The sequence below is a fragment of the Jaculus jaculus genome, chromosome 8, assembly GCF_020740685.1.
Source record: "Jaculus jaculus isolate mJacJac1 chromosome 8, mJacJac1.mat.Y.cur, whole genome shotgun sequence".
Taxonomy (NCBI): Eukaryota; Metazoa; Chordata; class Mammalia; order Rodentia; family Dipodidae; genus Jaculus; species Jaculus jaculus.
In genome coordinates, this window is record NC_059109.1 from 125926273 (window position 1) to 125949787 (window position 23515).

General features: G+C 51.5%; 2 protein-coding genes across 4 annotated transcripts; one reads left to right on the plus strand and one right to left on the minus strand.

Moving 5' to 3' along the window:
• Ctsa (cathepsin A) lies at positions 1–7597 on the plus strand. 2 transcript variants are annotated; one of them, XM_004663899.2, is made up of 15 exons: positions 1–153; positions 789–970; positions 1061–1172; positions 1447–1497; positions 1589–1675; positions 1916–2071; positions 2361–2452; positions 3232–3316; positions 3806–3897; positions 3979–4054; positions 4144–4286; positions 4972–5047; positions 6606–6695; positions 6860–6964; positions 7183–7597. In XM_004663899.2, the coding sequence occupies exons 1-15, from the start codon at positions 100–102 to the stop codon at positions 7264–7266; spliced, it is 1485 nt and encodes a 494-aa protein (XP_004663956.2). In that variant the 5' UTR covers positions 1–99; the 3' UTR covers positions 7267–7597. The 2 variants fall into 2 exon arrangements, with proteins under 2 accessions (XP_004663956.2, XP_045011858.1); XM_045155923.1 differs by lacking the exon at positions 1–153 and adding an exon at positions 406–411.
• LOC101609494 (phospholipid transfer protein) lies at positions 7532–23186 on the minus strand. 2 transcript variants are annotated; one of them, XM_004663898.2, is made up of 16 exons: positions 23039–23186; positions 22347–22457; positions 22164–22263; positions 19184–19312; positions 18302–18457; positions 16188–16251; positions 16027–16090; positions 14662–14753; positions 13075–13251; positions 12934–12993; positions 11496–11660; positions 11322–11389; positions 9381–9423; positions 9218–9281; positions 9051–9127; positions 7532–7845 (listed from the first exon to the last, which is right to left on the minus strand). In XM_004663898.2, exons 2-16 carry the CDS (start codon positions 22444–22446, stop codon positions 7714–7716), a joined length of 1491 nt encoding a protein of 496 aa, XP_004663955.1. In that variant the 5' UTR covers positions 22447–22457; positions 23039–23186; the 3' UTR covers positions 7532–7713. The 2 variants fall into 2 exon arrangements, with proteins under 2 accessions (XP_004663955.1, XP_045011857.1); XM_045155922.1 differs by having other exon boundaries at positions 22969–23103.
• Between the last annotated feature and the right edge of the window lie 329 nt (positions 23187–23515).

The following is a 23515-nucleotide window of genomic DNA, read 5'->3' on the forward strand; positions in this document are numbered from 1 at the left end:
ACAGCCCTCAAGACCTGTGTGGACTCTGACCTGTCATCAGGGACCCAAAAGTGGGGAGAGCGTCACGTGACGCCGAAGCTCACGTGACTTGGAGTACACATGACTTCCAGTCCGCAGGCGCCTCCTGGAGAGAAAGGACTCGAGGAAGCTGAGGTAAGGGGGAGACTGGGTCTGGAGGGGATCCCCGGACTTGCGATGGGTGGGCGGGCGCGGGAGGAGCTGGATCCCAGCGGGCGCTTGCTCCCCGGGCACGGAGGGTGAAGAGACCTGGTACTCAGCGGGCGCTTGCTGCCCGGGCACGGAGGGTCGAAAGAGGTGGAATCCAGCGGGCGCTTGCTGCCCGGGCACGGAGGGTCGAGAGAGGTGGAATCCAGCGGGCGCTTGCTGCCCGGGCACGGAGGGTCGAGAGAGGTGGAATCCAGCGGGCGCTTGCTGCCCGGGCACGGAGGGTCGAGAGAGGTGGAATCCAGCGGGCGCTTGCTGCCCGGGCACGGAGGGTCGAGAGAGGTGGAATCCAGCGGGCGCTTGCTGCCCGGGCACGGAGGGTCGAGAGAGGTGGAATCCAGCGGGCGGGCGCTTACTGCCCGGGCACGGAGGGTGGAGAGAGGTGGACCCCAGCGGGTGCTTGCTCCCCGGGCACGGAGGATCGAGAGAGGTGGAATCCCGCGGGCGCTTGCTCTCTGGGGCACGGAGGGTCGAAAGTGCCGGACCCCAGCGGGCGCTTGCTCTCCGGGCACGGAGGGTGGAGAGACCTGGTCCACAGCGGGCACCGCCGCTTCCTCCCGCAGATGGTCCGAGCCGCGCGCTCCCCGCTGCTCCCGCTGCTCCTGCTCGTGTCCTGGGCATCCCCAGGCGCGGCCGCCCCGGACCAGGACGAGATCCAGTGCCTCCCCGGGCTGGCCAAGCAGCCGTCTTTCCGCCAGTACTCGGGCTACCTCAAAGCCTCGGACTCCAAGCACTTCCACTACTGGTCTGCTCACGCCGGGGCTGGCGGGAGCAGGGAGGCGGTGGGGGGGGGGGGCGTCCCTGCACCTACCCTCATGTCCTTTCCCCTTCCCAGGTTTGTGGAGTCGCAGAAAGACCCTAAGAACAGCCCGGTGGTACTTTGGCTCAACGGGGGTCCTGGGTGCAGCTCCCTAGACGGGTTCCTCACGGAGCACGGCCCCTTCCTGGTGAGTGAACCCCTGCTTTCGCCCACTGTAACCCAGGAGAGGGAAGGGACATTGTCTATGGAAAAGACCGGGAAGCTGGTCAGGCAGGAATCTTGGGGCAAAAATTGTTTTCCTCCTCCCTGAGCCTCGGTGTTGGCATCTACACCACTGGTTTTACTGTCTGTACACACTCTTTGGGGGCTGGTGCCTCATATACAGGGCCAACACCACTGGCCTCATCCTTCCTCCTTTGTTTGCCCCTTGAGACTCACACAGCCATCTCTTGCCTCCTCAGATACAGCCAGATGGTGTCACCCTGGAGTACAACCCCTATGCTTGGAACCTGGTATAACCCCAGCTGTGGGTCCCGGAGGGGTGGGGGCGGGCACCAGATGGTCTAGGTTCCCCTCTTCTGCCCATTTCCTCCTTTTCTCCAGATTGCCAACATGTTGTACATCGAGTCGCCAGCTGGGGTGGGCTTCTCCTACTCCAATGACAAGGAATACGCCACCAACGACACGGAGGTGAGTCTGGCGCCTGGCCACCTACCCTGATGTCGCTGTTCCTTCGAAGGTGGCATGGTTAGGGCAAAGAGCTTCGCCATGGAGGAGTCCTCTTTTCACCCTGTCACATGCTCTGAAATATGATCATGGCCAAGTCACTTCCTCTTGCACAAAACAGGGTGGGTTGGTTTCACTCTCTTTGAAGATCTTTCTAGCCTCAGTGCTGAGCCTTCCTAGTTCCCTCCATCCTCCCATCCCCAGGTTGCACAGAACAATTTTGAAGCGCTTCAAGACTTCTTCCGCCTCTTTCCTGAGTACAAGGACAACAAACTGTTCCTGACGGGTGAGAGCTACGCTGGCATCTACATCCCCACCTTGGCTGTACTGGTCATGCAGGACCCCAGCATGAACCTTCAGGTACAGAGCGGCTGTGGAAGACAAGGGGAGGCACTTTGCAACCATAACCCTTGCATTAGCGAGGTCAGTCTGGCCATCGCCTCCCATCTAGTCCTCCTACCACAGGAAGCTCACCCGTCAGGCTGCTGGCTCTGTTTAGATTGAGTGGCCTTCCACACCCAACCTCCCACCCCCACAATCCACCCCGGGTCTCAGCTTCCAGATTGCAGAAGGGCCTGGGTGTGGGTCAGGGGAGGCTCCTCCTCATCCTCGACCTCCAGATGAGCTGAACATCCTGGCTGTTTCACAGGGGCTGGCTGTGGGCAATGGACTCTCCTCCTATGAGCAGAATGACAACTCACTGGTCTACTTTGCCTACTACCATGGCCTTCTGGGGAACAGGTATGGGAGAGGGACAGTTGGGCAATTTCTGGGTGGGGCAAATCATGAGATCTCAGACTTGACCTCAGGCAGATAATCTCCCTGCTCTGGTTGATGAACAGGTGGGGACTGGGGTTAGTAGAAGGGTTTGGTGCTTAAAGGCCAAGAATGAGATCAGAATTTGAAGGAGCTAAGGAAGCTGAGCATGGCGATAATGCCTGTAATTCCAGCCCTCAGGAGGTGATGAGGATTGTGTGAGGACAGCTTGGGCTACATAATAAGACCTTGTCTCAAACCCCTTCTTTTTTTTAGTTTTTCCATGTAGGGTCTCACTGTAGCCCAGGGTGACCTAGAATTCACTATATAGTCCCTGTCTCCCAGGTACTGAGATTAAAGGCATGTGCCACCACGCCAAGCCTTCCTCTTTTTTTTTTTTTTTTCCCTGAGGTAGGGCCTCACACTCTAGCCCAGGCTGACCTGGAATTCACTATATATTTTCAGGGTGGCCTCAAAGTCACAGCGATTCTCCTACCTCTTCCTCCTGAGTGCTGGGATTAAAGGTGTGCACCACCACGCCCGGCTTTTTTTTTTTTTTTTTTTTAATAAGGAACTGAGGTCTATATAGACTGGAGGGTCAGGTTCTTAGAAACCTTAGGTTTGGGTGACCTGCATACCACACCCTGAAAATCTTTCATAATCTCCTGAGGTGAGCTCAGGGCCTGGTGGATGGTTGGAGGAACGGGACCTTGTCTCCTATGCCCAACTACCAGCCTAAGCACGTTCCCTCTGATGTCCCACAGGCTCTGGTCTTTGCTCCAGACCCACTGTTGCTCTCACGACAAGTGTAACTTCTACGACAACAAAGATCCAGACTGCGTGAACAACGTGAGCTTCTGCCCCCATTGTACACTAGCCCTGCCACCGTGGACCATATTTTCTCCCAGGAACTCCCTGCCTCTAGCCCCATTATTATTGTTGTTGTTATTATTATTATTATTATTATTATTTTGTGTGGTCCTGGGGATCAAACCCAAGGTTTCATGTATGCAAGGCAAGCTCTCTATTAACTGCACTACATCACCAGCCTGCCCCATTGCTTTTTCTATCCTGGGTTTTCCAGCCTTGTAGTCACCTCTGGGACATCCATTGAGGAAACAGAGGCAAAGCATGTTTATTTTAAATCATTTGCCTGAAGTTACGTCGCGGAAAATAGTGGTGCTAGGATTGGAAACAGGTCTGGAAGATCCCTTCCACTGAGCCTGTTTTAATTACCTGTCAAAAAACAGTAGGCGTAGAGGTGATAACAGGAGGTGAAGTAGAACAGAGAACAATGATTTGTGGGAGTCACTAAGGTCATAGATTATATTGTTACAGCTCCTGGAAGTGTCTCGCATCGTGGGCAAATCTGGCCTCAACATATATAATCTCTACGCGCCGTGTGCTGGTGGAGTGCCCAGCAATTTTAGGTAAGAGGTGCCATGTGCCTTTTGGACCAACCCCAGCCCCACCTGGAGGCCCAGTACCCACCCAACCCCTCTTACTTTCAGGGATACGGACACTCTTGTGGTCCAGGATTTTGGCAACATCTTCACTCGCCTGCCACTCAAGCGGGAATGGTATCAGGTATGCTAGGGAAAGGGCCTCCCCCCGCCCCTCAATGGGGAAGGTGGGGCAAACAAGGGAAGACCTTGGCCCTGTGTTTGTGCCCCCAGACATTGCTGTTACGTTCTGGGGGCAAAGTACACATGGATCCTCCCTGCACCAACACCACCGCCGCCTCCACCTACCTCAACAACCCGTATGTGCGGAAGGCCCTCCACATTCCCGAGCAGCTGCCCCGCTGGGATATGTGCAAGTGAGCAAATGTCCCTGTGTGGCTCCAGAGGGTGGCCGGCTGTTGGGACTTGTGACATCAGCAAGGTTTCCAGTGTTCTTATGGCTAGGGTTAGTTTCAAGAGGAGCGGTGTGGGTATTGGAGGTGGAAATGAGTCATTAATGCAGGGTTATCTGACATCTCTGAATTCCAAGTGAGCAATTCACTTGTAATTGGCCACATGGGTTAATATCCATTATTTATCTGACATTTAGTGAAGAGACAGTCCCAAGCCCCATTCCACTGCCATCCAGAGCTTCCCAGAGCTTCCTATGATCCCCCCTCCCTGCAACACACATACACGCAAGAGGGTGACTGATAGTTGGCATGGCAGCATTTAGGCCTGTCCTGAATGGTTAGTGCCCACCCATGTGCTACCCTATTGTGACTGTGACTTTCCCACCTGCTGGCCCTGGCACACTGAACACCTGCTGTGCCCCAGTCACTGTGCCAATCAGAAGATGTGCCTATGCATTTCCCTACAGGGGTGGGTTGAGAATCTCTGAATGCCAGGTCACCATTCAATTGAGTCCTAGAGAGGTAACAGTCCCAAAGATGGGTCTGAAACCCAAGTCTCTGCTGGCTAGGCTGCGGTTTGGGAGTAGGAGAGGTTTGATCGGTTGTCTTTTCCTTGCCCCCACCCTGCTTTTCCTGACGCTCCTGACAGCTTCCTGGTGAACTTACAATACCGCCGTCTCTACCAAAGCATGAACTCCCAGTACTTGAAGCTGCTCAACTCCCAGGTGCGTGGGCATGGCATAGCAGGGCGCAGGAGCCACCAGCAGCTGTGGGACTCGGGTACAGTGTCAAGCTGTGGGTCCCCTTAGAGCAATCCCACCCCACCCCCCGTCCCCCTTTGGACTGGAGAAGCTGAAACTCTTGGAGATGAAGTCCTTTGCCCAAGGTCCATGGTTGGTAGGGTCAGGATTTGAACTTGGACTTAATCTGGAGCCCATGCTACTTTGCTGTAGGCAGCCAATGGATCCTCCTGAGCACAGGCACCTTTAGAATGAAAGGAGCTAGTGGGACGGTCACAAATGGACAAATGGAGGTCCAGGGTGGGCGAAGTCCTTGCCCAGTGTCATGAAGGATTGTCAGGGATATCCCTTTACCAGTCATGTGGCTCTGGGAAAATTCCTTTTTGTTGTTGTTGTTTGTTTGTTTGTTTTTGGTTTTTCAAGGTAGGGTTTCACTCTGGTCCGGGCTGACCTGGAATTCACTATGAAGTCTCAGGGTGGCCTTGAACTCATGGCGATCCTCCTACCTCCGCCTCCTGAGTGCTGGGATTAAAGGTGTGCACCACCACGCCCGGCTTTGTTTTTGATTTTTGAAGCACTAGCCCAAGCTGACCTGGAAGTCACTCTGTAGTTAAAGTTGGCCTAGAATTTACTACAATCCTACCTCAGCCTACCAAATGCAGGGATTAAAGATGTGAGCTACCATGCCTGGCTAACGATCTCAAGTTCTAAGTCAGTTTGGACTACTTTACTAAAAGACCTTGACTCCAAAAAAAGGCGGTGGGAACAGGGGATAATAATGATATCTCCTAGGTGGGCTTGGTGGTGCAGGTCTTTAGTCCCAGCACTGAGGAGGCAAGGGCAGGAGGATTGTCGTGAGTTCAAAGTCAGTCTGAGATCACATAGTAAATTTCAGGTTAGCCTGGGCTAGAGTGAGACACTACCTTGGGAAAAACAATAATAATAATAATAATAATGGTATCTCCCTCCTGAGGTTGGGGGCAGAGCTCAGTTGGTAGAGTGCTTCCCAAGCATGCATGAGGCCCTGAGTTCATTTGGCAGCACTTCATAAAGCAGATGTGGTGGTACATGCTGTGACCCTAGCACTTGGGTGGATCAGGAAGTTCAGGACCAGCCCGGACTACATGAGACCCTATCAGAAAAAGTTAAAAAAAGAAAGAAAGAAAGAGTGACTGACCACCGGGCATAGTGGCACATGCCTTTAATCCGGGTACTCAGGAGGCAGAGGTGGGAGGATCATCGTGAGTGAGGCCACCCTGAGACTGCATAGTGAATTCCAGGTCAGCCTGAGCTAGAATGGGACCTTACCTTGAAGAAGAAGAAGAAGAAAACACCCCCTCCAAATATTAATAATGATATAATCCCTTCATATATGGCAAAAAGGTTGGTTGATACTTACGGGACATGTCATAAGCAGTTACGAGTTCACTGTTTGTGTCATTTAGCTGGGCTTCTGCATCCCTTGAAAGGTAGGACTGGAACTGGGGAACAGCTGGGGCCTCGGCTCATCCTAAAACTCCATTTTGCCCTTGCCCTACTGCAGAGATACCGGATCCTGTTATATAACGGCGATGTGGACATGGCCTGCAATTTCTTAGGGGATGAGTGGTTTGTGGATTCTCTTAACCAGAAGGTAAGGCGGGGGGTGCTCCAGGCTCTGGGACCTGGCTGAGTGTGAGGGTAAGGAGCACATGGGCCTGGAGTGCCACTGGTCTGGCGAGTGCAAATCTGGAGAGGTGCCCTGCCCCCAAGTCTTTAGGGGTGGTGGCCGCAAGCTGATGTCTCCTGTTGGGACAGATGGAGGTGCAGCGCAGGCCCTGGCTCGTTGACTACGGGGAGAGTGGGGAGCAGGTCGCTGGCTTCGTCAAGGAGTCCTCACATATTGCCTTTCTCACAATCAAGGTAGGGCCTGGCCTAGTTGGGGGAGGGGGCAACAGGAACCCAAGGGGAAGAGTTGGGGTGCCACCTGGCCTGACCCTCTAGCTTCCTGTGATTCTGGGATGTCTTCAGGGAGGAGGAGAGGGAAGAATAAAGGTCTAGGGGTGAAGGAAGCGCCCGGGGATTCTATAACAGGAAGTGAATTGCTGGGGATCAGAATCTCACAGGACTCTGCTCCCTAGGGCGCTGGACATATGGTCCCCACTGACAAGCCCCTCGCCGCCTTCACCATGTTCTCACGTTTCCTGAATAAGGAGCCATACTGAGAGCCAAGGGGACCTGTGGATATCCCTGGTGACCTGATCCAGAGCCTTCTGGCCGCTCTCCAGGAGGGGGTCCCCCTTGTGGGGCAGGTCTCTGCTCTGCAACTGCCCCCACTCCCCTCACTGCTTGTGCATCCCACCAGGCTCCAGGGCCTCACACAAACAGCCCCGGGGGGCAAGTGAACACTTGAATCCTGGGGTGGCTTGGCCCTTCTTGACACCTTGACCCCATCCCAGGACTCCAACAGAGCTCTCAGGAAAGCCCAAGGAGAGGTGTGGACGGATTGTAATTGATGGGTTGACTGATTGTGGCATTAAATTGGGTACAGCTTCAGACTGCCAGCTTCTCTGTGGCACTGGGAAACACTACAGGTTGTGGAGGGGAGAGGGAAGGGCTGCTGAGGAGGAGTGAAGTCCTGAGCGCCAGCTCCCGGGCTGGGGCTGGAGGGCTCAGGCAGCTGCTGCAGAGGGTGGAGGGGCGCTGGAGGTCCCAGGGTCCATGGGGTTGGCAGGCCGGTTCTTGTCAATTACTTCTCGGAGCCCTTTGGCAAAGTGGAGGTCAGCCCCGATGGTGAGGAAGCCCTGGACAGCAAAGGGGTGGGGTGGGGGGGATCTTAGTCATTCAGTCACCTTGGAATTTAGAGAGAGAGTGATGGGAGTGCTTGGCCTTGAGAAGGTTTCAGTGCAGCAGGAGAAAGCGCACCAAAGTGGACCTACTATCAAGGGAAGGCTGCAGAGACAGAGGCTTCCTGTAGAAGCGGACCTGTCGACTTAGATTTGAAAGACTCATAGAGATTGTGAAGCCAGGCGTGGTGGCGCACGCCTTTAATCCCAGCACTCAGGAGGCAGAGGTAGGAGGATTGCCATGAGTTCGAGGCCACCCTGAGACTACATAGTGAATTCCAGGTCAGCCTGGGCTACAGTGAGACCCTATCTCGAAAAAAAAAAAAAAAAAAAGATTGTGGTGAGGTTGGAGAATCATTGCTAGAGAGAGAAGGTCTGGTATAAGATTAAAACAGGAAGTGGAGCTGGGAAGATGACTCAGTGGTTAAAGGTTGCAAAGCCTTCTGGCCTAGGTTCAGTTCCAGTACCCATGTAAAGCAAAATGGTGCATGTAAACTGGGCATGGTGGCTGACGCCTTTAATCCCAGCACTCGGGAGGCAGACATAGGAGGATCACCATGAGTTCAATGCTACCCTGAGACTACATAGTGAATTCCAGGTCAGCCTGAACCAGAGAGAGACCCTACCTTGAAAAAAAAAAAAAATGCAAAAGAGGCCTGGAGTGATGCCTTAGCAGGCACTTGCCTGCAAAGCCTAAGGACCCAGGTTTAATTCCCCAGTACCCACATGGGCCAGATGCACAAGGTGGCACATGTGTCTGGAGTTCGTTTGCTATGGGTAGAGGCCCTGGAATGCCCATTATATCTGCCTCTCTGTAGTTATCTCTTCCTCTCTTTGTGCAATAAATAAAATATGTATCTTTTTTTAAAGTTCCAGGCATGGTGGCGCATGCCTTTAATCCCAGCACGCAGGAGGCAGAGGTAGGAGAATCGCCTTGAGTTCGAGGCCACCCTGAGACTACATAGTGAATTCCAGGTCAGCCTGAGCTAGAGTGAGACCCTACCTCAGAAAAACAAAAACAAATAAATGGAAAAAAAAAACAAAAACAAAAACAGGGAGGAGCAGTTGGTGAGGGAAGGGCTGTGCTGAAGGAGGCCTCTGGGGAGTTACAGGGGAGGAAGGGAAGGCCCTCTCCACCCGTCTTCCCTCCACCCTCCACTCACTGCATGGTTTGTCACCACTTCGCGCACAAAGTTGATGCCCTCAGGTAGGGGGATCTGCACTCCGCGCCAGGTCCTCTCTGTGAACGGAAGCGGCCAGCTCAGGCTGGGTGCCACCACCTCTCCTTCCCCCAGCCTGCCGTTCCTCCCTCCTCACAGCCACGTCCTACCATTGAGCATAGGCATCACCCCGATCTGTAGCAGGGTCTTCAGTGGGGTCTGCAGAGGGATTAGCTGGAAGGGGCACAGACAGTAGCAGCATGTGGGCACTGGGCTTACCTGCGTGCCCCCAGCAGCCCAGCCCAGCCCAGCCCACCACCGTCCTCAACTCACTGCCAGTGACTCCAGCGCAGACTGGTTCGAGTAGATTTGGAACCTGCTCAAGGAAAACGAGCCTCGTCATGGCCGTGAAGCCTGGAAGAACACCCCTTCTCAGGCCTTCAGCCTTCCAGTCTCCACCTTACATCTTCCTGGTGGGCATCCTTGAGGGGGTTTCTTCCCAGCCTCCTCTCCAGGCCTGCTACTGTGTTTGTGGGTGTGTATGCATGCACGCACACGCAACACTTCTCTATGCCAACAGCTCTTGCTGCTAGCTTTGCAAGTGCTATCTATTCAGCAAAAATCAACAATAAGCTCGTTTAAAAAGTCAGGGGCAGGAAAGATGGCTCAGTTGGTAAAGTGTTTGCCACAGAAGCATGAGGACCTGAGTTCTGATTCCCAGCGCCTATGTTAAAAGCCAGGCACGGTGGTATACGCTTGTGTTCCCAATACTGGGGAAGTGGAGACAGGTGGATCCCTAGGCCTTGCTGGCCAGTTTAAACTCCAAGGTAGAGAGAGGCCTTGTCTCAAAAGAGATGGACGGACCAGGTATAGTGGCTCAAGCCTGTGGTACTTGGGAGGCTGAAATAGGATCACCATGAGTCTGAGACCAGCCTGGCTTACAGAGTGAGTTCCAGGTCAGCCTGGGCTAGAATGAGACCCTGTCTCAAAAGAGAGACAGAGAGAGAGAGTGCCTGGCATCGTGGTACACGCCTTTAGTCCCTGCACTTAGAAGGCAGAGGTAGAAGGATTGCCATGAGTTCGAGGCCAACCTGAGACTCCATAATGGATTCCGGGCTAGAGTGAGACCCTACCTCAAAAATAAAAAGAGAGGGAAAAGTAGATAGTGCCTCAGAGGAACGATACTCAATGTTGAAGTCTGGCCTCTGCTTGCACACACATGTACACGCAAAACATGCATACACACACACACACACACACACACACACACAGAGCAGGCTAATCTCTATGACACTGATGGCACAGCCTTAGGAAGTAGATTCCAGCCAGGTGTGGTGGTGCACACCTTTCATCCCAGCACTTGGGATTAAAGGCAGGGGTTGGAGGATCACTGAATTCAAAGTCAGTCTGAGACTACATAGTGAATTCTAGTTCAGCCTGGGCTACAGCAAGACCCTACCTCGAAAAAATTAAAAACAAACAAACAAAAAAGTCGATTGTATTTACCATTCTATTTCCCTGTATGTAGCACAGGGGGGAAATTACTTGCCTTTAATTGCTGTGAGTTTGAAGACAGTTTAGGACTGCAGAGTGAGTTCCAGGTCAGTTTTTTTGTTTTTGTTTTTGTTTTTGTTTTTTTCCAAGGTAGGGTCTCTACCTCAAGCTGATCTGGAATTCACTATGTAGTCTCAGGGTGGCCTCGAACAAATGGTGATCTTCCCTACCTCTGCCTCCCGAGGGCTGGGATTGAAGGCATGCGCCACCATACCTGGTTTTCTTTCTTTCTTTTTTTCTTTCTTTCTTTCTTTCTTTCTTTCTTTCTTTCTTTATTTATTTATTTATTTATTTATTTATTTATTTTGTTTTTTCAAGGTAGGGTCTCACTCCGGTCCAGGCTGACCTGGAACTCACTCTGTAGCTCCAGGGTGGCCTTGAACTCACAGTGATCCTCCCACCTCTGCCTCCCGAGTGCTGGGATAATAGGCGTGCGCCACCACGCCCGTCATATTTTTTAAGGCTGACTTTGAAATCACAACAATTCTTCTCAGTCTTCCAGAGTACTGGGACTAAAGGGGAGTGCCACCATGCCTGGTTGAGAGGAGGTTCTTTAAGGGAGCAGTCTTGCTGCACTAAGACAGACCCCAGCTTGCCAGGGCCTTACAGGGATAGCTCACTTTTAGTGCCACCGTTCTGTGGGGTGGGCGTGATTATCCTAAAGATGTTAAGGCTCAAAGAGATTAAGGACCAGCCCCAAACCCTCATCCATCTGCACACCTGCGCAGGTCCAGTTTAGTGCGCAGTGCCTTGCCCCGGAATGTCATCTTGGCATTGAGACGGGCTTCCTGCAGGAAAGTGCAGAGGGCCATATTATGGACTGGAAAGGCCTACAGCCCAGGTCTCAGCAGTCCCCCCCACCCCAAGAACCCACCCCCATAACAGGGCCCGCACCATGATCATGCTAGACAGCTGAACCTCAGGCCGGTTAGGTGGGACCAGGGAGATGGTGACACTGGCAGTGACAGCAATGGTGGTTCCCGAGGGCTTGATGGTGCAGCGCGGGGGGGCCGTGGCCTGCAGCTCCAGCTTCAAGGGAGAATCAATCACTGCAGGGCTCTGGGGACAGAGCAAAGAGGGCCATCACAACCCTGACCTGTTCTCTGGCAAGCGCTGGGGAAGGGGAAGAGAGGCAAAGCCCAGGTTTTCTTGGAGCCCAGGGATGGCAAAAACAGACTCACGTGGCTTCCTACACCCACCAGACCTGTACCCATAAATAATCCAAAGGGATGTCTCCCTTTTGTTTGTTTTGTTTTGAGGCAGCATCTATAGCCCAGGCTAACCTGGGACTCACTCTGTAGCCCTAGGTTGACCTTGAACTCAGCAATTTTCCTACCTCAGCCTCCCAATTGGGAGATATATATATATATATATATATATATATATATATATATATATATATAATTTTTTTTGAAGTAGAGTTTCACTCTAGCTTAGGCTGACCTGTAATTCACTATGTAGTCTCAGGGTGGCCTTGAACTCATGGCAATCTTCCTACCTCTGCCTCCTGAGTACTGGGATTAAAGGCGTGCACCACCACATCCGGCTGAATTAAATATTTTATAAAGCTCAATGTAGTGCAAGCCTTTAGTCCCAGCACTCAGGAGACTGAAGTAGAAGGATCATTGTGAGTTCAAGGCTAGCCTGGGCCAAACTGAGACGTTACTTCAAAAAACCAAAGACAGGGCTGGAGAGATGACTTAGCAGTTAAGGCACTTGCCTGAGAATCCTAAGGATTCATGTTCAACTCTCCAGATCCCACATAAGCCAAACACACATGGTGACACAAGGTCACACGTGTGCACAATATGGCACATGTGTCTGGAGTTCGATTGCAGTGGCTGGAGACCCTGGCATGCCAATTATTGTCTCTCTCTCAAAAAAAAAAAAAGCCAGGTGTGGTGGCACATACCTTTAATCCCAGCACTTGGGAGGCAGAGGTATGAGGATTGCCATGAGTTTGAGGCCACCCTGAGACTAATTTCAGGTCAGCTTGGGCTAGAGTGAAACCCTACTTTGGGGGGAAAAAAAACCCACAAAGACAAAAAAAAAACCCATTTTAAAAAATGTTTAACTCCCTCTCCCCTCCCTCCATTAAAGTAACAGCTTACTAATCATTATGAAGTCCCCTACACTTATAAGGCTTGGGTTTTCTCCCAAACTCACAGCAGTACAGGAAATGAAAGCCCTGTTTCTCAGATTTAGAAATAGGCTTGGCAAGGAAAGGCCACCACAGGGGGCTTTCACCTGTGTCCTCCTGCCGTCCCTGCGCTGCCATGTGGGGGATGACCCCCCCACCTTGGCCACAACCCTACCCCTGGCCAGTGCTCACCAGGAGGACAATGCTCCCGAAGTAGGACGCCCTCAGCAGCATGTCCAGGTCATTCGGCACCTGAACAGGAAAATTGGAAGGAGGCGTCAGAAACTCCATGGCGGGCCCTTCTTGCCCACCCTCAGGCAGAACATGGCATACCTTGTCCCCAACGAGTGACAGCTGCAGCGCCCCTGCCCGGAAGTAGCTTTCCATGGCGGAGTCGAAGAAGAACTCAGAGAAGGCGACATACACCATCCGTTCCTCCTCCTGCAGCTGGGGCTCCACAGCCCGGTTGAGGAGATTCAAGTTCCCTTCCGCCAGGGGGAAGAATGAACCCTGGGGTTGGGGGGCTTGGGGTCAGGATCAAGGCAAACTGAGCCAGGCACAGTGGGAAACCTCGGGGAAGTGGACCCAGAGGCTGCTGGCGGAAGAGGGGCTCTCTAGACTCGTAATGTGGCAGGGAATGTGAGAACCAGGGAGGACCAAGAAAGGTCACAGGACAGATGGTATTGAGTGGCCTTTGGAAGCCTGGGTGGCACTAATGACAGCCACTGTTGACATGTTCATAAGGTTATTTGGTGCCTGGTACTCTTTCACCCTCCTCACCTCTTTTTTTTTTTCCCCCCAGTGGAAGCATGTTATTTGGTTTAATTCCACCTCCAGACAGAAATGGGTAAGTTAAGACCTTATAGCCACGATGGGCCTTTCCAATTGTTTTTGTTTTTTCGAGGCAGGGTTTCTAGTCCAGGCTGACCTGGAATTCACTATGTACTCTCAGGGTGGCCTCTAACTCACAGTGATCTTCCTATCTCTGCCTCTTGAATGCTGAGATTAAAGGTGTGTGCTACCAAGCCCAGTTTCTTTATTTTATTTTATTTTATTATTTTATTTTATTTTATTTTATTTATTTGACAGAGAAAGAGGGGTAGAGAGAGAGAATGGGTGCACCAGGGCCTCCAGCCACTGCAAACAAACTCCAGATGCGTGCGCCCCTTGTGCATCTGGCTAACGTGGGTCCTGGGGAATTGAACCTGGGTCCTTTGGCTTTGCAGGCAAACACCTTAATAGCTAAGCCATCCCTCCAGACCCCCTCCTTTTTTTAAAAAAAGATTTATTTATTTACTTATTTTTTATCTTATGTATTTATTTATTTATTTATTTTTTTTTTTTGGTTTTCTGAGGTAGGGTCTCATGCTGGAATTCACTATGTAGTCTCAGGGTGGCCTTGTACTCCTGGAAATCCTCCTACCTCTGCCTCCTGAGTGCTGGGATTAAAGGTGTGCATCGCCATGCATGTCAAATCATATGGTCTAACTACCGTTTACATAGCATATACATTGTATTAGGTTTATAACTAATTTAAAGTTCACAAGAGGCCAGGCATGGTGGTGCATACAAATTTGAGACCAGTTGGGTGTGGAGGTGCATGCTTTTAATCCCAGTAGTCGGGAGGGTGAGGCAGGAGGATTGCTGTGAGTTGGAGGCCAACCTGAGACTCCATAGTGAATTCCAAGTCAGCCTGGGTTAGAGCAAGACCCTACCTCGAAAAACCAAAAAAAAAAAAAAAAAAAAAAAGGAAGTAGGGTTGAGCCTAGGACTGTAGCCACAGGAAGCCCCCAGCACTGTTAAGCGGGTAGATTAGCCTGTGCAGAGCTGTGCTTTAGGAAAATCAACCAATCACATGGAGGAGGAGGTAAGCTGGTTCAGAGGGCAGAGGTCGCAGGCACACCAACCCAGGCAGCTCACCCGGAATTCCATATCAAGATTGTTGGAGGAGACCACAGGATCCTTCAGGAGGGAGTAGTCAATACCGACAAGCTCGTCCACAGAAGTGCGCACTGTAGGGAGAGGCTCAGGTCACTCCAAGCTAGGTGCTTGTGGGCATGGGGCCTAACCTCTGTGCATCTCTGGTTCATAACAGGATGACACTCCTCTCATAGGGTTCTTAAAAGATCAAACTGTTTTGGGCTGAAGAGATGGCTTAGCAGTTAAGTGCTTGCCTGTGAAGCCTAAAGACCCGGGTTTGAGGCTCGATTCCCCAGGACCCACGTTAGCCAGATGCACAAGGGGGCGCAAGCATCTGGAGTTCGTTTACAGTGGCTGGAAGCCCTGGTGCGCCCATTCTCTCTCTCTCTTTCTCTCTCTCTCTCGGTCACTCTCAAATAAATAAATAAAAATGAACAACAACAACAACAAAAGATCAAACTGATTTTAAGTGAAAAGCACTTAGTGCCTGGAGCGAGCACTGGTGTGTAACAAGTGCTCAGTGACGAAGCTATATTTTGTTTGTTTGTTTTCTCGAGGTAGGGTTTCTCTCTAGTCCAGGCTGGCCTGGAATTCACTATGTAGTCTCATGGTGGCCTTGAACTCATAGCAATTCTCCTACCTCTGCCTCCTGAGTGCTGGGATTAAAGGTGTGTACCACCGTGCCCGGCTAAGCTATTTTATTTTATTGTTTCTGGTTGGTTTGTTCTTTTCAGGTAGGGTCTCACTGTAGCCCAGGCTGATGTGGAATTCACTATGTTATCTCAGGTTGGCCTTGAACTCGCAGCAACCCCACCTCAGCCTTCCTGAGTGCTGGGGTCAAAGGCGTGGGCCACCATGCCTAGCACAAAGCTACTATTAGTTACTCCTACTAACGTGACAGTGTTATCAAATCACTAAGCAAGATGGCAAAGGAATGGCTTCCCTTCTTGCTTTTCCCTGCCACCTCCTCCTTTCTTTCTTTCTCATGTCCTGGTGGGACAAGATGTAGACAGAGTAGACAGAGACGGCAGCTTGGAAAAATTGGGAAAAATTCATAATTAAGCACCTATGAAGTTACCAGATAATGAAGACAAAAGGGGCCCCAATATCAACACGCTGGGAACCTGAAGTCCTGGGGGCAGGTATTGTCATCCAAGTCAGGAAACTGAGACCCAGAAAGAAGCTTTTCCTTCCTTAAGGTGCCACAGCAAGTCAGTGGCACATTGAAGCCAGAACTGTCCCACAGCTGGGGTGGGAAGGAGCCTGCTTTGAGATGCTCCCTGACAGTGACCCATGAGGCCACCTCCTGCCGCAGTAACTCCGTCCCCAGGCCTGGGCCACAGGGCTCCACGAGCACTGACTCACCAGGCACTGTGTCCAGGAGGGAGTTGAGAAGCACCATGCCGGAGTGGTGGATTACTGGGCAGATCTGGAGGGGTGGGACTAGAGTCAGGGCTCCTCAAAATCCAGCCACGCCCACCCCACTTTCTTCACCTGCCATTGCCTGGGCCTGCCACTGCCCACACCTGCTGATTGAGGAGAAAGCGCATCCCAGAGGTGATGAATGTGGAGAGGAATTCATACACCTTCCTGCAAAGAGAGGAGAGGATGGGTGAGTCTAGTCCTCATCCCAAGCTGGAGCCAGTAGGAATGACAGTGCCGGAGAAACCATGGTGCCAAGAGCTCATCAGCTTCAGCCTGAATTCCCAGCTCCTCCATGGCATTCTTTAAGACCTGAGCCCCGGGCTGATGAGATGCCTTAGTGGTTAAGGCACTTGCCTGCAAAGCCTAGCAACCCTGGTTCTATTCCTTACTATCCGCATAAAGCTAGATGCACCAGGTGGCGCATCCATCTGGAGTTTGTTTGCAGTGGCTAGAGTCCCTGGCGCACCCATTCTATCTGTCTGTCTCTCTCTGCTTGCAAATAAATAAATAAATAAAATATATTTTGAAGTGGAAGTTTACTTCTTCATCTATTAAGTATTGTGTATTTACAATATTTTTTATTCATTGAATAAGAGTATGGAGGATGGAAGAATGGCTTAGCGGTTAAGGCATTTGCCTGCAAAGCCAAAGGACCCAGGTTCAGTTCCTCAGAACCCACGTTAGCCAGATGCACAAGGGGGCACATGTGTCTGGAGTTTGTTTGCAGTGGCTGGAGGCTCGGGCATGCCCATTCTCTCTCTTTCTCTGTCAAATAAATAAATGGATTAAAATAAAAAATAAGGGCTGGAGGGATGCCTTAGCAGGTAAGGCGTTTGCCTGCAAAGCCAAAGGACCCAGGTTTGATTCCTCAGGACCCATGTTAGCCAGATGCACAAGGAGGCGCATGCATCTGGAGTTCATTTGCAATGGCTGGAGGCCCTGGCGTGCCCATTCTCACTCTCTCTCTCTCCCCCTTTCTCTGTCAAATAAATAAATAGATAATAAAATATTTTTAAAAAGAAATACCTATAATAAAAATTAAATATTTTTTTAAAAGTGTATGGGTGTGCAAGAGCCTCTTGCCCCTGCAGTGAGCTCAAAGATGTGCCATGTTGTAGATATGGCTTTATTTACGTGGGTACTGGGGAACTGAACCCAGGCTGTCAGGCTTTGCAAGCACCTTTAAACAACTGAGCCAGCTCCCCAGCCCATGTTTGTTGTGTATGCCAGTGCTGTGCCCAGCTGTCCAAAACATGAAATTCTTCAAGCCAGGTGTGGTGGCGCATACCTATTAATCCCAGCACTCAGGAAGCAGAGGTAGGAGGACTGTCCTGAGTTCAAGGCCACCCTGAGACTACATAGTGAATTCCAACTCATCCTGGGCTAGAGTGAGACCCTACCTCGAAAAAACAAAACAAAACAAAACAAAAACAAAAACATAACCACCCTGTTACTGTGAGCTTAGTCCATTTGGGACAGTAGTCCAAAGCCTTAGGCTTGTTGTAATGTCCAAGTGGAAATTTGCTCGCATGTTTTTTTTTCCTTCCTTAATGTTCGGTGGGGGCTCAAAGGTAGCATGTAATAAAATATTTTTTAAAAAAAACATGATCCCTCTCAGCCCGGCATGGTTGTGCACAGCTTTAATCCCAGCACTCAGGAGGCAGAGGTAGGAGGATCACCCTGAGTTCAAGGCCACCCTGAGAGTGCATCGTGAATTCCAGGTCAGCCTGAGCGCCTGAGCTAGAGTGAGACCCTACCTCCAAAAAAGGAAAGAAAGGGCTGGAGAGATGGCTTAGCGGTTAAGCGCTTGCCTGTGAAGCCTAAGGACCCTGGTTTGAGGCTCGATCCTCCAGGACCCACGTTAGCCAAATGCACAAGGGGGCGCACGCGTCTGGAGTTCCTTTGCAGTGGCTGGAAGCCCTGGTGTGCCCATTCTCTCTCTCACTCTCTCTATCTGCCTCTTTCTCTCTCTGTCATTCTCAAATAAATAAACAAAAATGAACAAAAAAAATTTTTTAAAAAAGGAAAGAAAGAAAGAAAAGAGAGAAGGAAATTGAGGCAGTGAGCTTCAGCAACTCGCCTAGGTTCACACAGCCAGGAAGTGGTGGCACTGGGATTTGGGTACATTTGGTGGGACTCCTAAGCCTTGCACCTCCTATTGGACTAGGAAATCAGGCTTTAGGGCTCAAAGGAATGCCCTGGGGTTGGGGCTTACCTGAAGGTTCCCCCAAAGGCTGCATGCATTCTGGAGACAGAAGCCTCACAGGAGACATTGGACACTTTCATCCGGCCAGTGGGATCCTGCGACAGCTGTAGACCTGTGCGGATGGACACACCCTCGGCCGAGGCATTGATGTAACCCCCGTCATAGCTGCCAAAGGGGGGTTGTGCTTATCCCAGTAGTTCTTAACTGAAGAAGCTTCACTGTCCTTCTCCCTGATCCCATACATTGCGGTGCTTTTTTTTTTAGGTAGGGTGTCACTGTAGCCCAGATTGGCCACAACCAGTAGAAACCATTGACCTAAGCACAGCCATGTCTACCTCCAGTTGAACCGCAGAGACGTGGAGTGCTGTGGCCCTCCTTAACTCCTCCTCTTGGGCTGTTTGTATGGGCCTGACCTTGTGCAGAAGACAGTGTGGTACAGGCAGAAAAACAGTCGACAGCTGCCTCATTCCTACATCGTCTGACCTTGTCTCCCATTCCCCATGCTTTTTCTATGTTTGGGAAAAGAAACTGGTTGCCAAATTTCTTCTTGAGTATGCATAAAATGAACCAACACTGGTTAGGCACTGCTGCAGTGTCCCCATCAGAGCCTGCAGACCATCCAATCCCAGCTTTCACTCTATTCTTGTGTCTGTCTGTCTGTCTTTTGAGTCACCCCAATAGGTCAAAGCTGCATTAGTCACATCAAGGCACGAACCACCAGGCCCAATCACTGGCTCACCTCTGAACCAAGCTACATGTCTGTATGTTTCCCAGACATCCTACCAAACCTTTCCCTCTGCTGTTAGAAAGCAGGCCGGGGCGGGGGGTGGGGGGAGCTAACAGGCATTTACTGACAGCACCCTGCCCTCCCCTAAGAGTGGGGGTCCTCACAAGAACCAGTAGAGAAGCTGTCTCCGGAAGCGCAGCCCCAAAGAGGCGTTGGAAATTTGTAGCATCAGCTCTTGTTCTGGCTGGAAATGGAGCTCAGAGGAAGTCAGCTGCAGTTCAGTGACTTTCACCCTGTGGAAAGGCCCAGAGTCAGGTCCAAGGCCAAGGGGAGAGGAACCACCTAGACTCGGGAAATCCATTCCTAGGGCTGAAGAAATGGCTCAGTGGTTAAAGGCGTTTGCTTGCAAAGATGATGGCTTTAGTCTGATTCCCCAGTACCCACATAAAACCAGACCCACAAACAGGCACATACATCTGGAGTTCATTTGCAGTGGCGGGAGACCCTAGACATGCCCATTCTCTTAAATAAGTAAATTCATTTCTTCTCCTTCCTCTGGAGAAGCTGGATGGGTGGAATGGATTCTTTCTTCCCTTGTCCCTCAAAAGCCCAGTTTGGACTTGGGTGACTCAGGGATTAACTCCATCTGACCCAGGGCTTTAAGAAGTTGTCATTGAGTCAGGAGTGGTGCCACAACTCAGGAGGCAGAGGTAGGATGACCATGAGTCTGAGGCCATCCTGAGATGAGACTACATAGTGATCTCAGCTCAGCCTGGGCTAGAGAGAGATACAACCTTGAAAAAGGAAAAAACAAAAAAAGTCATTGCCAGGCGTGGCTTGGGAAGCAGAGGTAGGAGGATCACTATGAGTTCAAGCCCACCCTGAGACTAATTCCAGGTCAGCCTGAGCTAGAGTGAGACCCTACCTTAAAACAAACAAACAAACAGACAGACAGACAGGGCTGGAGAGATGGCTTAGCAGTTAAGTGCTTGCCTGTGAAGTCTAAGGATCCTGGTTCGAGGCTCAACTCCCCAGGACCCACATTAGCCAGATGCGCAAGGGAGCACATGCATCTGGAGTTCGTTTGCATTAGCTGGAAGCCCTGGCGCACCCATTCTCTATCTCTGCCTCTTTCTCTCTCTGTCTGTCACTCTCAAATAAATAAATAAAAACAAACAAACAAACAAAAGAAGTCATCACTGTCAGCCTTGGCTAGAGCAAGACCCTATCTTAAAAACACATGCACACACACACAAAAGGTCTTTCATCTTAACTTGGTGTGGTATCTCACTCCTTTAATCCCAGCTCTGGGCAGGCTGAGACAGGTATACAATTAGACACTGCTTCAAAAAAATAAATAAATAAATAAATAAAGGGAATTGAGAAGATGGCTCAGCAGTTAAGAGCTTGGAGGCTCTCTGATCACTTGGGAACTTCCAGCTATAGGTGTTTTTCCCTCGCCTGGACCTAGGCTGGCTAGGGAGGCCCTCTAGCCCTTACTCTCCACATGTGTTCTTTATCCACATCCAGCTTCCCACTTGGCAAGAGCTTCCTGAATTTTCTTTTCCTTTTGCCAGGCCCTCCATAGGGGATCTCTAGCCATGTCAGTGCCTTTCCTTGGCTCTGTATTTCCTTCAATAAATATAAGAATTTAGCCGGGTGTGGTGGCACACTCCTTTAATCCCAGCACTCGAAAGGCAGAGGTAGGAGGATCGCCGTAAATTTAAGCCCACTCTGAGACTACATAGGGAATTCCAGGTCCTCCTGGGGTAGAGTGAGACCCTACCTGCGCCCCCCAAAAAATAATAATAAAAGAGGTAGCTTGCAAAGTATGCCGGCCTGTATCTAATTCCCAAGCCACCCACATGAGCAGGACTCAAAGAGTAGTGCAAGAATCTGGTGGTGTAGCATTCATTTGTGGCAGCAAGACTCTCTGACATGCATGCGCACACACATACACACATACACATATAATTTAACATAATAACAGTAACAACAAGTTGTGTTTATTGTTCATGTAGGCTTCTTTTGTTGTTGTTGTTCTGTTTGGTTTTTCGTTTTTCAAAGTAGGGTCTTCCTCTAGCCCAGGCTGACCTGGAATTCATTATGTAGTCTCAAGGTGGCTTCGAATTCATGGCAGTCCTCCTACCTCTGCCTTCCAAGTGCTGGGATTAAAGGGGTGTGTCACCACACAAATTGGCCTTAAATTTGTAATCCTCCTACCTAGGGCTCCTGAGTCTGTCATCATACCAGCTTCCTACCAGGTCTCTCTTTTTTGTTTTTATTTTTTCTTAAAGATTTTATTTTTATTTACTTATTTATTAGAGACAGAGAGAGAGAGAGAGAGAGAGAGAGAGAGAGAGAATGGGCATGCTAGGGCCTCTAGCCATTGCAAATGAACTCCAGATGCATGCGCCACCATGTGCATCTCTGGTTTACTGGGATCTGGAGAATCGAACCTGGGTCCTTAGGCTTCACAGAAATGCACTTTAACCACCGAGCCATCTCTCCAGCCCTCTTTTTTAAAATTATTTTTAATATGTTTATGTATTTACAGTGAGAGATTCCTGAGGCATGTGCCACCTTGCACCTGCACCAGCCCATGCACTAGGCTCTGCTCTCACACACTGGAAAATTCTTCCATGCCTTTTTGGTGCTTGCGGCACATTCATTTCCAAGGGTCCGGGTTCCCTCTTCTTGGTCCACGTACTTCTAGGCTACGCTCCACCAGCCTGATACCACCTACACTGAATGTTTTAATTAATTTATTTATCTTGTTTCTACGGGGTAGGGATCCCACTCTAGCTCAGGCTGACCTGGAACTCACTATGCAGTCTCAGGGTGGCCTCCAACCCACAGCGATCCTCCTACCTCTGCTGCCCAAGTGCTGGTATCAAATGCGTGCACCACCACGCCCGGCTGTTTGATTAATTAATTAATTATTTATTCATTCATTCTATGTTGCCTGTCTTGGCCATTACCTTTTCATCCCTACTGTTTTTCAAGTCCCGCCCCATCCACCCAACCACGCCCCCATCGGATCTACCACGGGGTCCCCTGAAGTCACGCAGGAATCCCGCGGGCCCCGCCCCCGGGCGCCTGGGACCGCCCCCTCCCTAAGCCCCGCCCCCAGGCCCCGCTCACTCGGAGATGTTGTAGTGGAATTGGCCCTCTCCGCCGCTCAGGTCTGGAATGGTGATGGTCTCCAGCTCTTGCTCCAGAAAGCGCAGCCCCTCCTGCTTCACTGAGGCAGCACCGAGAGAGACCCTCAGCACCCCCTGCACCCTCGGTGACACCCCCACCCACCCACCTGCGCGTGCGCCTCACCCAGCTCCAGCGCCTTGGACGTGATGCGGATCTTGCAGCCCGGCAGCTCGGCGTGGGTACCGGCCAGCAGCGCCAGGAAGAGGGTCCCAAACAGGGCCATGGCGAGCGGGCCTGCGAACCGGACGAGGGCGCAGGAGTCATCTGGGCCGTTCAGAGACACTCCTCGGACGTTCATCTAGAGGAGGGGTCCCTGACCTGGACGGTTATCCTACATACAGTTTTTTGGGGGGGAAGCTCGCGACCCGCGATGTGGCCTGCATTCGGCAGATGCAGAAACTGAGGCTGAGCCGTGCGATGCGCCCTGGGGGAGGGGATGGTCTCCGTCCCTGCGCGCGACAACTGCGTGATGAGCTTGGACCTCATGGGGAGAGCCCTCCAACTCCCCACCACCGCCGCCACCACTTTCCTTTTTCTTTTGGAGGCATGCGGGTGCAAGCTTGTGCATTGCCATGGCAACGGCCGCACGCGCATTCCTGAGGGGTGGCTAGCGGTCTCCAGGCTGCACGCCCGGGTGGCCGGCCCGACCAGCGGTCAGTCTCCTGACTCCCACAGCTCCTAGATCTCTCCCATTAGGCTTTGTGCCTGATGCTCCCATCTCAGCGCCCTGCTCCATCCGCCCCACCTGGGTTCCGTGGGCCGCTGGCTCGGGGACGGGGGTCCAGGGGAGGAAATCTCTTTGCACCCCAACTCACTCAGCGGTGGAGCTGGGACGGACGCAGCGCGCACACGTGGGGCGGCGGGCAGCACGGTGGATCCGGGCACCGGGGTCTGGCGGGTAGCTCGGATCCAGTCTCCTTTATAAGACTGGGCCTCCTCGACCCCCCTCCTTTCTGCCGCTCTCCCCTCCTCCTTGGGGACTGGGAGGGGACGGGGCGGGACTCTGGCAGTCAGGAGGGTGGAGAGGGCAGCGGAGCCCCGTGACAAGCCCGGCTGCTGTTGAGACAAGTGGGGGATTCCATCCTGCTGGAGGAAAGGAAACGCAGAAGCCACCCTTGCCAAGCCACAGCTGTCAGATTCCCATTGCCACCAGTTTCTTCCTACGTGATGATGGGCAAGTCGCGTCCTTTGGTCAGTGAACCTCAGTTTCTTCTTCCAACCAAACGTGCATGACCATAGTAACTACCTCTTAGACCTTCGTGCAACCCAAGGCAAAGGGAAAAGTCAATACC

Excerpts from the sequence above, each read along its gene's own strand:
- Ctsa (XM_004663899.2), top strand. The coding sequence starts at position 100 with ATGACTTCCAGTCCGCAGGCGCCTCCTGGAGAGAAAGGACTCGAGGAA. Across the intron at positions 154-788 it reads AAGGACTCGAGGAAGCTGAG|ATGGTCCGAGCCGCGCGCTC; the intron begins GTAAGGGGGAGA and ends TTCCTCCCGCAG. Across the intron at positions 971-1,060 it reads TCCAAGCACTTCCACTACTG|GTTTGTGGAGTCGCAGAAAG; the intron begins GTCTGCTCACGC and ends TCCCCTTCCCAG.
- LOC101609494 (XM_004663898.2), bottom strand. The coding sequence starts at position 22,446 with ATGGCCCTGTTTGGGACCCTCTTCCTGGCGCTGCTGGCCGGTACCCAC. Across the intron at positions 11,661-12,933 it reads TCGGGAGCATTGTCCTCCTG|AGCCCTGCAGTGATTGATTC; the intron begins GTGAGCACTGGC and ends CTCTGTCCCCAG. Across the intron at positions 9,282-9,380 it reads CTGCGCTGGAGTCACTGGCA|CTAATCCCTCTGCAGACCCC; the intron begins GTGAGTTGAGGA and ends TGCCCCTTCCAG.